At 38.8% G+C, this 14,211-nt stretch overlaps 1 protein-coding gene across 1 annotated transcript; it reads right to left on the reverse strand.

The window, feature by feature from the left end:
* Positions 1 to 552: 552 nt before the first annotated feature.
* On the reverse strand, positions 553 to 8,394 carry chga (chromogranin A). Its single transcript, XM_038726101.1, has 8 exons — positions 8,154 to 8,394; positions 7,811 to 7,860; positions 6,840 to 6,933; positions 5,076 to 5,144; positions 4,874 to 4,960; positions 3,542 to 3,859; positions 2,302 to 2,732; positions 553 to 1,384 (listed from the first exon to the last, which is right to left on the reverse strand). The coding sequence occupies exons 1-8, from the start codon at positions 8,197 to 8,199 to the stop codon at positions 1,301 to 1,303; spliced, it is 1,179 nt and encodes a 392-aa protein (XP_038582029.1). The 5' UTR covers positions 8,200 to 8,394; the 3' UTR covers positions 553 to 1,300.
* Positions 8,395 to 14,211: the final 5,817 nt, after the last annotated feature.

The following is a 14,211-nucleotide window of genomic DNA, read 5'->3' on the forward strand; positions in this document are numbered from 1 at the left end:
TCTTCCTTCAATCAATTTTGTTTCACCGCTGCTCAAGAGCTCTCAATATACAGTATTGCTCACCAAATATAGCACTGTATTATTCAAATCTCCACCAGCTCTTTCATCCTGATAGTAGCGACTAAAGAATAATGTTATGCTCATGCAAAAAAAAAACTAAGGATCAAAATGTTGTCTTGGAATTTAATATACCGTATAAACAGCTTGTGTGTCAGAGTGGTGATTCATGTTCTCAGCTCCTTCACCCACAAACACAACCAAGTGCAGATTGCATCTACAGTGTGAAGTAATGTCGCTTTACAGTGAGAAAGTCGGTTCACTGCAGTCTATGTGAGTAAAAGTACAGTATGTGAATATATTATACAGTATTAAATGAACCTTCACTCTGGTAGTTCACTTGCCTTTACCAGTTTCACTTATATATATAATAAGGTGCTATGTGATGAAGTGTGCAAAAATAGTTTATTGTAGGTGTAAATTTGTTAGTTTATTGTATTAAATGTCTTGTGCATTTGATTCTAGAGACATTAAAATAACTTACCAACACATAGATTTCCAGATAAACTCAATTAAATTTATTGGATTTCTTACATAATTAAGTACAGTTTAAGATTACAATCCAGCCATTAATCTGCTAAAAATGTTCACTTATTGCCTTGGCTTGATGTGAGTATCTGTATATATAATTGGTAAGCATCTATATATTGTTCTTCTTCTCCCTTAATAAGTAAGTAAACATCCCAGAAAGAGCTTTGTACATGTATACATGCCGTGACTGTACAACCTCACTTTGTTGGTGTGTGTGTGTGTATGTTTGTGTGAGTGTGTGAATATACCTGGATCTGCCTCAACCTTTCAAATAAATCAATGCGCTATGTTAAAATCATTTGAAAAGCAGGCATGTTACACTTGCAGAAAGACAGAGATGATTGTCAGAGAAAATGAAGGAAAACAAGCTGTCAACCTTCAGCGATGGACAGATTTTTCCTTTAAGAGCCTTGCTCTGTGTTCTGAATGTTATATGCACGTGTTTGAATGCACAGAATTTGGATATTTTTTATGCATGTCTAGCTGCAATGTGCATCTACTGGATGCTAATCTATGTGAGGGACAAAATGTCACAAGAGAGGCTGCAGCAGTGTGGTGCAAAGGGGGCATCCTCTAGAAAAATAGCAAAAGATAAAATATTGTCACATATTCACACGCTCTGTGTATGTAGAAACCAGGCAGCTGGTAAAGCGGAGGAGGACGAGAAGGCAGAGGAGGTTGCGGTGTCAAGTTTTCTACCAATCTCTCTCTCTCAGCCTCGCCGCAGCTCATGGAGTTTCTGGGCAACGTTTTCGAGCTCTGACTCGATGGCTGCCAGGCTTTCAATCTCTGGCTCCTGCAGATATAATGAGGGGACAGCAAGTGGGAAAAAGATAATAAGAGTGCGATCAATCATAAATACAGTTTGCACAAAGTTTCTAAAAATATCTGGAACAATCAGCTTTCATGCATTGCTGTTTTGGCTGTAGGAAGGACACATTACTACCAGAATTAAGGCTATCACAGTCTGAATAGCTTCTGTTGAACATGGGGCCAAGCAGCAGCTGCACCAATTTGTATCTTCATGGGATTTGAGCTGTAGGAAGGATTCTGCTTCTTTTTTTTTTCTTTTTTTTTTTACAGTAAAATACAGAAACAAACTCAAATTTTTTGAACTAGCAAACCAGACAGCTCAGTAAAACAAGTAAATGTTAACCTTGTTGTGCAGAAAATAACTTTATTAGCCTTAACATTAACATTAAACGTTATTATTTATAGGAGTAATTTAACATTTTGGGAAATACATACTCATTGGCTTTCTAGTCTGAAGTTAGATGATTCTTCTCTCTTATCTGTATGCTGAACAGACTGTTACCCTACCAGTACCACTAAAGCTCACTAAGTTACATGCTTATCTAGTTTGTTTAATCCATACGCATCTTCTAAAAACAATTTGCAGTTTTACTGGGGGGGTGTCTCACACAGTAACAAACAAGATATAGCGTGCCAATTACTGAGCTTTATGAGTGTAGATAGATGGATTTTGTTACCCTTGGACAGAGGCTAGCTGTTTCCCCCTGTTCCCAGTCTTTATGCTAAGCTAGGCTAACCAGCTGCTGGCTGCAGCTTCATATTTACTACACAGACACATGAGCAGTATCAATCTACTCATTGCACTCGCAGTAAGAAAGCCAGTAAACTTATTTTCTTTGTTATTCTCAGCTGCTGTACAAAGTTACAACTTGTTGGGAGATAAAGGGATGGACAGCACACCTCTGACTTCCGGCTGGCGCTCCCCTCTTCCTCCGACCCCCTCTTTTCCTCAGGCAACCTTCTAGCAATCATCTGCAGCTCCTTCTCCTCTAGACTTCGCTGCATGCCTCTTTTCTTCTTCTCCTCCTCCTCTTGTTCTGTGAACTCTTTTGAATGGTGTGGCACTTCCTGCTGGCTGTTGAGCTGCTGCGCCTCCTTTCCGACTGCTTTCTTCGTCAGTGACAAGGCCTTACCCCTCTTGGTCCATCGCTTTAGGCTCTCCTTATTCCCTCTCTTCGTCTCCCCTTCATCCTTCTCTTCTTCCTGCTCCACCTCTTTTTTATGTGAGAAAAGTGCAGATCTCTTGTCTTCCTCCTCTGCATCCTCTTCATTGGACTTCTTCTCTTTTGATTTGTTTCTGGGTGCATCTTTCTTTTCACCAGATCCAGCTCCTGGGAACATGAAAAATAAAGGAATGAGGCCTACCAGACCACCGGCAGAATACATCAGCAAGATACCACTCCTTGTAATGAAATATTTCGTGCCAGCTGGCAGCTGTGCCCCCAGTACTGCTAGCTATGCTTTATGGGAATTAACAACGTGGCTGGAGCAATCAGATGACTTGGCTGAAGCTCCCTTTTGTAGAATAGGATGCATATTTTATTGTACTTTGTCGTTTTAGCTCAAAAAACTTTTCTCTGATAATCTGTTGAAAAGTTTGGAGAGAGAAAGGACCAAAACTTGATTGCAGTCTTGATCAAAGGGTAGCGATTATCGTGAATGATTCCAGCTGTAAGCATGCACACCAGCTCATTTGAAGTCTGGGACATAGAGGCATTTAATCATTTCTTTTGGTGTGCTGTCAGAATGCCAGCCATGTTGGCCCCCCTTCCCTGTTGGGGGACTGAAATTCATCATGTAGATGGAAGCACTTCCATCAATCACCCAGTACCGTGGCGGAAGGCGTTTTCATCTGCAAGACAGGGTTGTTTTTTTGCAATCTCCCCATCTTAAGATTCTGCTCTCTGCCTTTGGTATTCCTTATTCCATATTCTAATTTGATAGGGTGCCCTTTGTTTCTTGAATAAAAATAAATATGACTTGACTGGGCCTTTAAATGATCAAGCTCTAAATCAGAACTTTCATGTTCCCTGTCATCTTATTAGTATATTTTTTGTGTTCCCTTCATGCATCTGTTTTACTGTAACTAGGATTAGTTGCAAAAGACATGCATACATTAACAAAGAAAATATCCACTTGCCTTTCTTATCCTTGGTCATGCTTTCCTCTGAATTCTCCACTGAATTTGCTCTCTTCTCTTCATACTCTTCTTCTTCATCTTCCTCGCTCTTTTCAGCCTTTCCCTCACTCCACTCATCCACAGACTCAGCGGCGTGACTTCCTGGGCTCTCGTCATTTTCCCCCTTTGTTTGCACTTCTTTAACGTTGCCACTGTCCTCTTGTGACTCTCCATCTCCCAGGTCCTTTTCTTCCTCTCCGTCTCCATTTCCTGTCGTCCTCTTCTGGGACAGGATGGATCTTTCTCCGGGGCCTCCTAAAGCCTCCAACATGGATCGATCTGAAAACGAGGAGGGGTAGAAAATTAATTTACTAGAAGACATTGATTTCCCCATGATGCTGAAAGTGCTTACACAACAGCGTGGCCTTTTCATTATTGGGGTCATTTTGTGCCGTAACTGTCAACTTTTGTGTTTTTTCTTAATGGAGTTGGTCAGTATGTCAGATTTTACGTGACAATAACAAAACTATGCATCATGTGATGCTTAAATGTGTCTGCCTTTATGATTCAAGGAAGGACATGCCGATTATGCAAAAGAATTATTGAATTGATTTTGATAATCGATCAATCGTTGAAAGTAATTTTTCAATCATAAATGCCAAATATTTGATGGTTCCAGCTTCTTTTTTTATGTGTTGTAGTTATATTATTTCATAAATCCTTTTATTCTGTGTTCAAGTGTAAAGCTTTTGGCTCAGATGTTTGTGACGCTGATAAATGCCTTTTTTTTATCAGTACTTTGTCTAACAGAGCTGAAACAGAATTTATGGTAATCATTTCTGGTACATCCTTGGGTAGACACATACTTTGAGCCACAGATGTATCCTGTAACTCTTTTTAATACAATTTTATCAGTTTTGCGGTTCTCAGAGAGCTCAGACGAAATGCATTTTATTTAATATTCTTTGTCATTACTGTACTCGTACTTGCATTGCTACTCCTCCACTGTGTACTTTACAGAGAGTCTGGCACTGACTTCAAAAGAAAGCTGGGTGTGCTGTCAGGTGGAAGGACCTCCCTTGTGTATGTCCTGATTTTGTCCACAGAAAGCATCAGCAGAGTCTATATTCACCTCAGCATATCTCATCTGTTTGTCAGCCCTGCTTTGCTGACAGCATAAAAAGGGAAGTAATGGAAGTGATAAATCATTTTGACAGCTTGTGCACTTAAAAATGTTGACGGAACTGACTGTAATGTTGTTGAATTGTGATAAGAAATAAACAACGCGGAAAAGTATGGATGTGCACGAGTCTCAGCTCAGGGCATTTTTCTCATGAATCTGAAGAAACTTACCAGCAACATCACCTGGATTCTGAGGAGTGTGTGTCAGTGGGTCAGGTGTAGCTGCATCTCTCTGCAGCTGAGCTCTCTCTTGACCACCTAAAATGAAAATGAGTTGCTTTCTGTCTGTGCCATCTTTTATGTCTTCATGTACGTGTAAACAAACATGTTCCGCACCCAAACAGACATCAGCTACACGTGGTCTGTGACTCACCTTGAATGGCAATCTCCTGCAGCTCCTTCAGAAAGTTATGATGGCGAAGGATAGAAACAAGCCTTTCATCTGTGTAACACACACACACACACACACACACAATCAAAATGCATGCAAATGAGTGGTTAAATACCTCAGTCAAGAAAGAAAAGAACAGACAAAAGGCAGTATTGGGATCCTGCAGGGGGTAAAACACAGGTATATGTCTTTTCCCTTCAGTGATTCACCGGACTCAGCAACTTGCTTCAGTGGTTCGTCAGAGCTAATTGCCCTGAAATTTACTGCTTTTAAAGCAAGAGCACAATTAATCATTTGGCCCAGAGAGACTCCCCCAGTGAATTACAACAGCAGTGAGCATTGGACTTTCTGCTGACCCACAAACGGCACTGCATACTGTACGCAGCAAGCACAAAAAAGATAACAACCGTACAGTGCAACGCTCTAATATCGGTCTGTGATCTTTCTTTTTTTTCCTTCTCTTTCCATGACTTTGACTCGCCTTTTCTCCCTCCCCTCTCCCCTCTTTCCATCCCTCTGGTGGTGTACAGTTTCCCTCTCTCTCAGCGCGCCAGTAACAAACACTCAGTGAGTAATGCTCTGATTGATTTTTTACAACAAGGACAGCATCAAGGTAACACACTGGCTATGTAACTGAACAGTCTTTACTGAGTGATAGTGACCCCGCTTGTATATATATCACAGTGGGTTTTTACTCAGCAGCCATCGCATCAATCCATTAACCTTATGATGTTGGCATTGTGCTCTGGATTTAAAAAAAGGACTTAGAAAGGCAGTGTTGTGCCAGAGAGGGCTGATTTGTTTCAGTCCTGGTTTATAAATAAGGTTGCAGAATTTAGAAAATAATTACACATTTAGAATCCGTGTTACATAAAAAGGATTACTTTATTGCTTTAGAGCTATCACTATACTTCAGCATTTTATTTAAGACACAAGGAAGTTAAGGAAAATAAATCAAAGAGGATGACATCATCTTTTAGTCAAGAAATTTGCATTTAACATCCTTTTGACTGTAAGAACTCGAAGTGGTAGCTCTGGGTAACACAGTATGTCCATATATTATCATTGATGTGATACAAGACAAGATACTGGCTGGAGTTTGGTGATATAGCTTAAATGTTTATCTTTCTTGCTCTCACAGTGATACAATTTTGCATTCAACTGTTTTAGGTGAGTCACGTGAACAAAGACAGCGGAAACATCCAACAAAGCAGCAAAAGAAAAATTTATTTCATAATTTCATAAATTTACTCTGCAAATACTCATTACGCATTCCTTGTTATTTTCACATTTAAGCTATTGTGTAGCATATTGGTCACAAGCAGCATCTACAAAATCAACATTCAAGCCTCAAGTCTCTCTGATGGATCCGATACCATCTGATGTGCTCCTAACACGGCTTTATTCTAAGATGAAATATGTTAAGTTGTGATAATTTCATAAAATTTGCTAATATAATGCACGTTGTCCTGTTTTTTGTGTTTTCTGGCTGAGTTTTGTGTATTTGTAGAAATGGGATGGGTATCATAAACTAGCTTATAGGCTATAAATGCTAAATGGTATGTGGCATTGCTCCATGCTATACAGACTTGTCCCTAAACAAATAAACATTAAATAAAAAATAATAATAATAATTTTAAAAAATATATATGAAAGCCAGAATTACGTTGACATTATTGAAAGTTTGAGGTTTTTGGTCAGAAATACTGTGAGACCCTATTTTGTCGTCCTTCAGGTGGGGCTTACCTGTCCTCAGTGTGGCCAGACACTCCTGACTGACAGGCATGGGGTGGGGCCTTGATAGCACATCTGCCAATGCCTCCACAATACATTTCATCACCTGCAGACACAGACAGTGCACAACATGACCCAAACACCTTTGCTGTTGCATTCTGATATTTACCTGGATAGTGCCTGTATGGTCAGAACATTAAATCATTTGTTTGAATTGCCAGCTCTGGTGAGTCAGTTTCATACTGTGAGCAAAGATGTTACAGTTAGAGTGAATTCTGGATGTTCTGGTAAAAGAAAAAAAAAAACTGTTCTCCACTTGTCTGCTTTTCTTTGAATGCAGCCCTTGTGCCAGCTCACCCACTAACTTCAAGATGTGAAACCCTTGGAGGAGATATCAGAATCATTTCCTCTCCCATTGTGCTTTCAGTGCCAAGCCAATCCCACTCGCCTGATGATTTTTCACTCATTTTTTACTCTCTTCTGGCAGCCAGATCTTTGAATTTACTCAGTCCCATCTCACAACTGTCATCCCTCTTTCACACATCATCCACATATCCACCTTATATTCTCATCTGTCTAAACCCTTTTCTGGAAACTCTCTCTCTCTCTCTCTCTCTCTCTCTCTGTAGAGATGTGAAATGGATCCAGAAATAGTCAACCAAATTATGGAGGTCAAAACTCTGTTCAATTGATTTGAACAAGGTCATACTGAGATTTCATCCCAGTGGAGAAGGCACTTAAGTGAGTCAATTTGCTTGGATCAAGTATCTCTAATCACTGCTTGCCTTTTGAGTGTGGCAAGAATAAGGACTAGACTTCATCACTGGTATTGAATATATTTAAATATATTTTGTCAGTGCATATAATTTATGGAATTTCGAATTTCGAATACACATATAATACTGTAGCTTATGCTATTTCTACATCTACAGTAACACTAACATTAATAGTGCAAATACTGCTAATAAAAACACAATATTTACCTGTACGTCCTCATTCTCCAGCTGACTTTGAGTCAGTGGCAATGACAGAACTGCAAGAAAAGCAAGAAAAGGAAAAAAAAATATGAATCATTCCCTTCATAATAGATCTGCTAATCGCTAAAGCTCGGATGTTATTTCCCGCTGTTACTAAAACACACCGACTGTTTCAGTAACAGGGGACTGAATGTGCCAAAGGTGCAGGTGCGTTCACTCCATCGTTAGAGATGTGTTAGTCGCTGTCCTTGGTGCTGAACGCAGACAAACCGCATCTCTTAATGCAGGTTTCTCTCAAACAACCCGACTGTAAGCATAATGTCAGTTAACTTCAACAAGGTTTCCTCACCGCAGTTGGACAGTATTGCCAGAATGAACAGTCCTCTCCCGATCATTGTTGGAGACCGGGCGCATAAAGCTCTCCAGGAATAGAAAATAGCGAAGCTTATATCAGAAGGTTTGATTTCACCCCTTTGAAGACAGTCAGTGGATTACGGACGCATTCTGAATAAAACTTAGCCGCCTATCGCTTATTTCTGGAGAGCTAAATCTCCTGCAGCATCGGTCCTCTCCGGTCTCTCCACCAACACCTTGCCGCAACAGCACCCGCTTTTTATAGGACGAGCTGGAGCAAGGAAGTGACATCATCCACTTGACAAATGATCACTATTGTACCTGTACCTATACCTCGTTGTCAGGGCGTGCACAGGTTTAGAGTAGGGGAGAGCAGGGGCGAAAGTACCCTTTTTCAGAAAAACCTGATTTTAAAAGATAATGTTTCAGACAGAATTATATTTTTGCTGTGGTCACTAACTCACACGTGTGGTGTGTACCACACAGGTGGTATTTTGTACAAATGTAGAACGACTTCCGTATAATTTCACTTTAAACATAAGTGGCACATTTCGACCCCTGTCAGCTGGGACAAAAGTAACACAACAAGCTAGATTTTTTGTGTTACCCTTGTATTTAATAAATAAACATGACTGTGACCTTGTTAATGTGTAACTGCAAATATCTTTTGTGCTTTATCTTTAAAAAAAATATATATTATATTTTTATTTTAAATATTCAGTTTCAAAAGTAACCTGACAGCCCAAACTTGAATTGTTTAGAATATTTCATATTATATTAAGCATATATTATAAATATATAATATAAATGTGCAAATGTGTGCACCTAAAACAGGGGGGAAATGGTTAGATGGAGATTGTTTATGAACCTGACTTGATTAAAATAAAGCAAGACTTTACTGATCCTGCACTGGGGATATTTTCATGTTGTAGCAGTTTCAGAAACAGTGAAAAAATAAAACATAATTTAGAAAGATAAGACAAAAATGAAAATAAATTTTATTTACAGAAATGATTTTAAATTTGTTTTAGTAAGAACAGTATGAGCGATCTGCATTTTGAGTGCTTTTTACTGACACCTACTACACTGACCTCCTTAGGAGACAGGCCAAAATAAATATCAGCCGCTCTCTTAATATAAGCATGCAGCTTCCTTTCCTAGTCCAAGGAGAAGACTTAATAATGTGATCTGTGGTCTAGTCTTCTCCCCAGTTATCTCTGTCCTCCTCCTACATTATCTGAACAAAGCGCTTGGCATATGGCATGAGACTTTAACAGCTGACCTGAGACTAATGTTTCTAATAGAGATGTCCAGAAACGCCTTCTCAAACATCTGGCTGAATCAGACCTCTGTCTTTCTGACCCACGCTACTGGCATATTCTGTTGGTATAATATGACATAAACATGTTTGATAAATGCTGAAACACAGAGAAAGTCACCACATTAGCAGCTGGACAAAAGAAACACTTGTGGTCAGGTGTAGCGGGACGAAAGTAACAAGTGTTACTTTTGTCCGGACAGGAACTCCTGACATATAAACACGATTTATTTTTATACTGAAAAACTCTGACAGGGCAAACTTCATGGTGTGTTAAAGCACTAACTAGCCTGTAGATTAATAATTACTGTGACACATGAAACGAGAGACACAACTTGTAATTTGAAAAAGAGTCCAATTTCAGAAATTTACTTGCCGTGCTCGAAAACAGTTTGCGGTTGCAGGAAACGATGATGAAATCATGCGATATTTGGCAGCTCCATCAAGGGTTGCGTGCTGAAGGTGCTGTCACAGCTTGGACTTCAAATGCAGTCAGGGCTCTGAGAAAATCGCCTTGTTACTTTCGTCCCATGTTACTTTTGCCCCGGTTTACCCCTATACTTTTAAGTAAGTTTATTCTATAGTTAAATTTACATATACATACTATACATGCGCGTGAGTCATCAGACAAAGTCTGTTACAGCAAGAGAAAAACATTGTTCTTTTATATAACTACCTGTTTTGGAAGCTTATCATATAGTGTGGCATCTATTTTTCTATTGGGGTGTAACAAGGGAACACAATGCATTTGACATCAACTCACGAGGTCTGTGATATTCTTGTAGAGGATTGAATTGGTGCCATTTGTAGTGAATAAGTATGGATACTTTGTATAAAAATTTGAGAACTGTAGCTAAAAAATTCAGTGAGTTATAGTTACTGAAGCAAAAAGTGTTACAACCATACCCGGTCTCCCCTACTGCTTTGTAGGCTGCACTTCAAAAAGGTCATAAAACAAAAACTAAACCCAGTATGTCGTCAGAGATGTAAAGATGTTGACATAGGGTATCATTTCATTTGGTCTGCACTCAGTTATGGTAAAGTAATCAGTGAATATTGTCCAACGACGGACATGGTTGCACATGTTTTGACTAAGCCTGTAACGAAGTTCAGAAATGAGAAATTCATGGGTTATATGTTTGGAAAATTGACTGCCAGAAATGTGTGTAATGCATAATTGTGAACTAAGTGTGTACAGTAGTTGATAAAGTTAGCTTTACTACGACTTGTATGGTATAAGAGCAAGAGGGGGTGTTAACATATCAACTAATATGTTGTTTAAGTGTGTTCTTACCCTGATATAGTCATGCCCTGTGAGGGATGTACAACTGCGCATGTGCAGAAATAAAAAGTGAGAGTACGAGCTCCCCGTTCTGGTTGAAGCACCAACGATGAGTGTGTGTGTTTATTCCTCCGTTAAGTAAGCCGGTATTCCTACCCTAAAGATGACAGCACCAACAATACTATATTTTATTTTATATCACTGGAAAATGTCTTTAGTGTGATCAAGCAGGTGTATAGACAGATGCAATGTCTTTGTCCCCATTATCTTGTGATCCCATACAGGACAAAGCTGTATCATCATGCTGTATCTGTGTCTCTTGACTACCTGAATGTGTTGCTAGGTGACTAGTTTATTGAAAATAAATTGTTGCCATGCCTGCTTTGATCATGTGAGCAGGTGGCCTGAATAGAACATAAAAGAAAAGGCCTTTTATCACATTTCATAACATTCATGCAGCATGTACCCTTCTTATCTGTGACATAATGTATATAGTAGCCTATGTTAATATTTATGGAGCTAATATAACTATAAAAATTAGTTTGTTAATACTTCATAAATATAATTAATATATACTGTATATATATAGCTCCAAGATGTTTTGCTACAGAAATGATCATTTTGAAAGTGGTTATAGGTGGTTAAGACAATTTCAAATGTAAAGATTAAACTTGTATCATGAATTCCTGTTGCTCACCATTCATAAATGATCAACTCACTACTTTATGTGTGTAATAAACACTTAATTGATGATCAAATAAAGAATGCTAACTCAGAGTTATTTTGCCACCAAATTAGATGAAATCTAATTTGATGCAACCTCTCAAACAGTCCACCAGTAGGCCTACCTGTAATCACAGAAATATTGGCAATGCCAGTGGCTGTATGTATGGGAGAAATTTTTATTGGGCTTCCAAGAGACCACAGCCTCTGGCAGCACGCAGTCACATACAATCGCACACGAATAACATTAACAGCTTTCAACATATACAGTCACACAACACATAGCAGTAGTCACAGTGAAATAACATTGAACACTTAGATAACTACATAATCCCCAACAGTTAAACATTCACCCACAGCAGCTGTAGTGGTAGAGACTTCACGATACAGTATTCCCCACAATAGCAAACTATTAGATTTCACGAGTGCCTACAAAATGTATTGCATACAAATACATTTTACAATTAGCTCATTACGTACCAAAATTGCACCGTCCCCTTTAACGCCTGATTCCGCATTTCCTACAAATAAAAGTTTTCCATTCCTGGTGCCCAGAGGATAAAAACTTACTTTTTCCAACCACCACAATGAGATTAACATTTGTGGTTATGAGTGAAAGGTCTCAACAACTGTTTATGTTTATGATTTATGTGAAATCTGCTACACTCATTCATGTCCACCTCAAGATAAACTGTGCTTTTATACCCAGATTTTTCCTCTAGCGAAATTTTGTTCGATTCTGCAAAACTACTAACATTCCTATCAGCTTCAGTTGTACTTTGTTTATTGCTAATTAGCAAATGTTAGCATGCCAAAATGCTTATGATGGTGTACATGGTATTAACATTATACCGGCTTAACATCAGCATATTAGCATGGTCAGTGTGAGCATGTTAGCATGTGCACATTAGCAATTAACTAAAAGCTCAGTCTCACACTGCATGCCTGTAGACTGACACTGGTGGTCGTTTTTCAAGAAGTAGAGTGTAGCATGGAAGAGAATGATGTACTGAAACTAAAACCACTGGGCAGGTGCCAGCTGACAAATTAGGAGAGAATGGAGAGACTTGCTCAAGCATACATCACTGTAATGAAGTGAGAAAGAAAGAATGGGAGACAGGAATCTGATTGTGACTCGTTAACATTACTAGAGAGACTGATTCTTTTGACCGTTGTTATATGTTTGCAACTGAAATTATTTTCTGTTTAACTGGATTTCCAAGAGGCAGATGCCATCTGATTTGGTGCAATATAAATAAATGTATGAAGTAACTGTAAGTTAATAATCATTACCTGATGATTGTGTGTTATTTTATCATTACATAAGCTTGTGTTTTTAGAAGCTATTATAAAGTGTTACCAAATGGCCCATAGTAAATCCATTAAAAGTTCTCAAATTAAACAAAACACACAATGCACAATTGAGTTTATTGTCTTACAGTATTGTTGCTTAAAGGTCTATCTACCTATTAGGCTCATATACATGCAACCTATGGAACATCCCAAAGTTGTTTGCTCTCTTTTACCTCATAAGTGCTGAGTACCAGATGTACTTATGAGGTCATTTTCGCTTTTGTTACTGACACTTAAAGAACGACAGACAAAGAGGTTTCTGAGGTGTGGGTTGCACTGTTTGCTGTTTCAAATGTCCTGCTGCACCGTCCACTGAGATCCCACAGATCTAATTATGCTTTTACAGACAATAAAGGCCAATTTATGTCATCCATATTTGTCCCACATAAACCGACAAGGCTTTGTTTAAACATGAAGAGGCTTTTCTTTGAATGCAACAATAAGGTTATTATGAAATCCAACAGCTACAAGGACTGACTGAAATTCAGCCCTCTGCCAACATCCAAGAGAAATGTTAGGAAATGGGGATACAGGAAATATATATTTTAGATGTAGTGTAAGTGTATGATTAAAGCACACACTGATAACAATCTTCCTTTTAAACTCAAGTTTCAGAGCCTTTATTCTCTAAATATGTTTTACTAAATAAACACATTAAAACAGACCTCTCCCATTAAAAGTCAATGTCCAAAAGGTTTTGCATGCATTGTATGCTGTAAGCCATGTTTACCTTGAAACAAGTTTTAGAAAATCATCCCATACTGCTCTATACAACTCAACCCTACCATACTGAGTACATACTGTATAATTTTCATTTCCATCGAGACCTAAATGAACATTTCTCAGCAAACCAAGTAACCTGAGCTGCACTTAATATAGCTTCCACCTGCCGTTGTTATACTAATTAAACAGAGTCAGTACATACTGTACTGTCTATGCTCTTAACCAGAAAGCAGATGAATATGGAACTCATACAACAGCTACTTAGGTTGAATGGTGATACATGTGTGTGCAGATAAACAACAATAGCTCCTCTGCTCACCATCCAGCAGCATGTAGAATATTTAATGTTTTTGTTCAGTGTGCTCTTTACCTCTTCCAGTGCTCAACGCATAATAATGGAGGTACTGGAGGACAGAGAAGTGGAAGTGGGCCATCAGCAGCCTGGAGATCTGAGGAACAGACGTGAGACTACATTGTCTCTGGTTTGAAAATGTTCAGTGGCTGATATGGATGGCAAACTACTTTCCACCTCCAAATTATTTCAGTGAGCTGATCAGGGCCCTCTTGGACAGAGCCCCTCTGTGTGACTGCACATGCACACTGCATGTTGCTGGAAATGAGAATTGAAGCTCCGTCATCCAACCTTTTCATTGT

This window comes from Micropterus salmoides, unplaced genomic scaffold (assembly GCF_014851395.1).
Source record: "Micropterus salmoides isolate LMB-PRFRI ecotype aquatic unplaced genomic scaffold, ASM1485139v1 Ms_hic_scaffold_18, whole genome shotgun sequence".
In the NCBI taxonomy this organism is placed as follows: domain Eukaryota; kingdom Metazoa; phylum Chordata; class Actinopteri; order Centrarchiformes; family Centrarchidae; genus Micropterus; species Micropterus salmoides.

Coding starts and splice junctions, on each gene's coding strand:
- chga (XM_038726101.1), bottom strand. CDS start 8,199: ATGATCGGGAGAGGACTGTTCATTCTGGCAATACTGTCCAACTGCG. Junction 7,861..8,153: donor GGCAATACTGTCCAACTGCG/GTGAGGAAACCT, acceptor CTTTTCTTGCAG/TTCTGTCATTGCCACTGACT. Junction 6,934..7,810: donor TGGAGAATGAGGACGTACAG/GTAAATATTGTG, acceptor CTGTGTCTGCAG/GTGATGAAATGTATTGTGGA.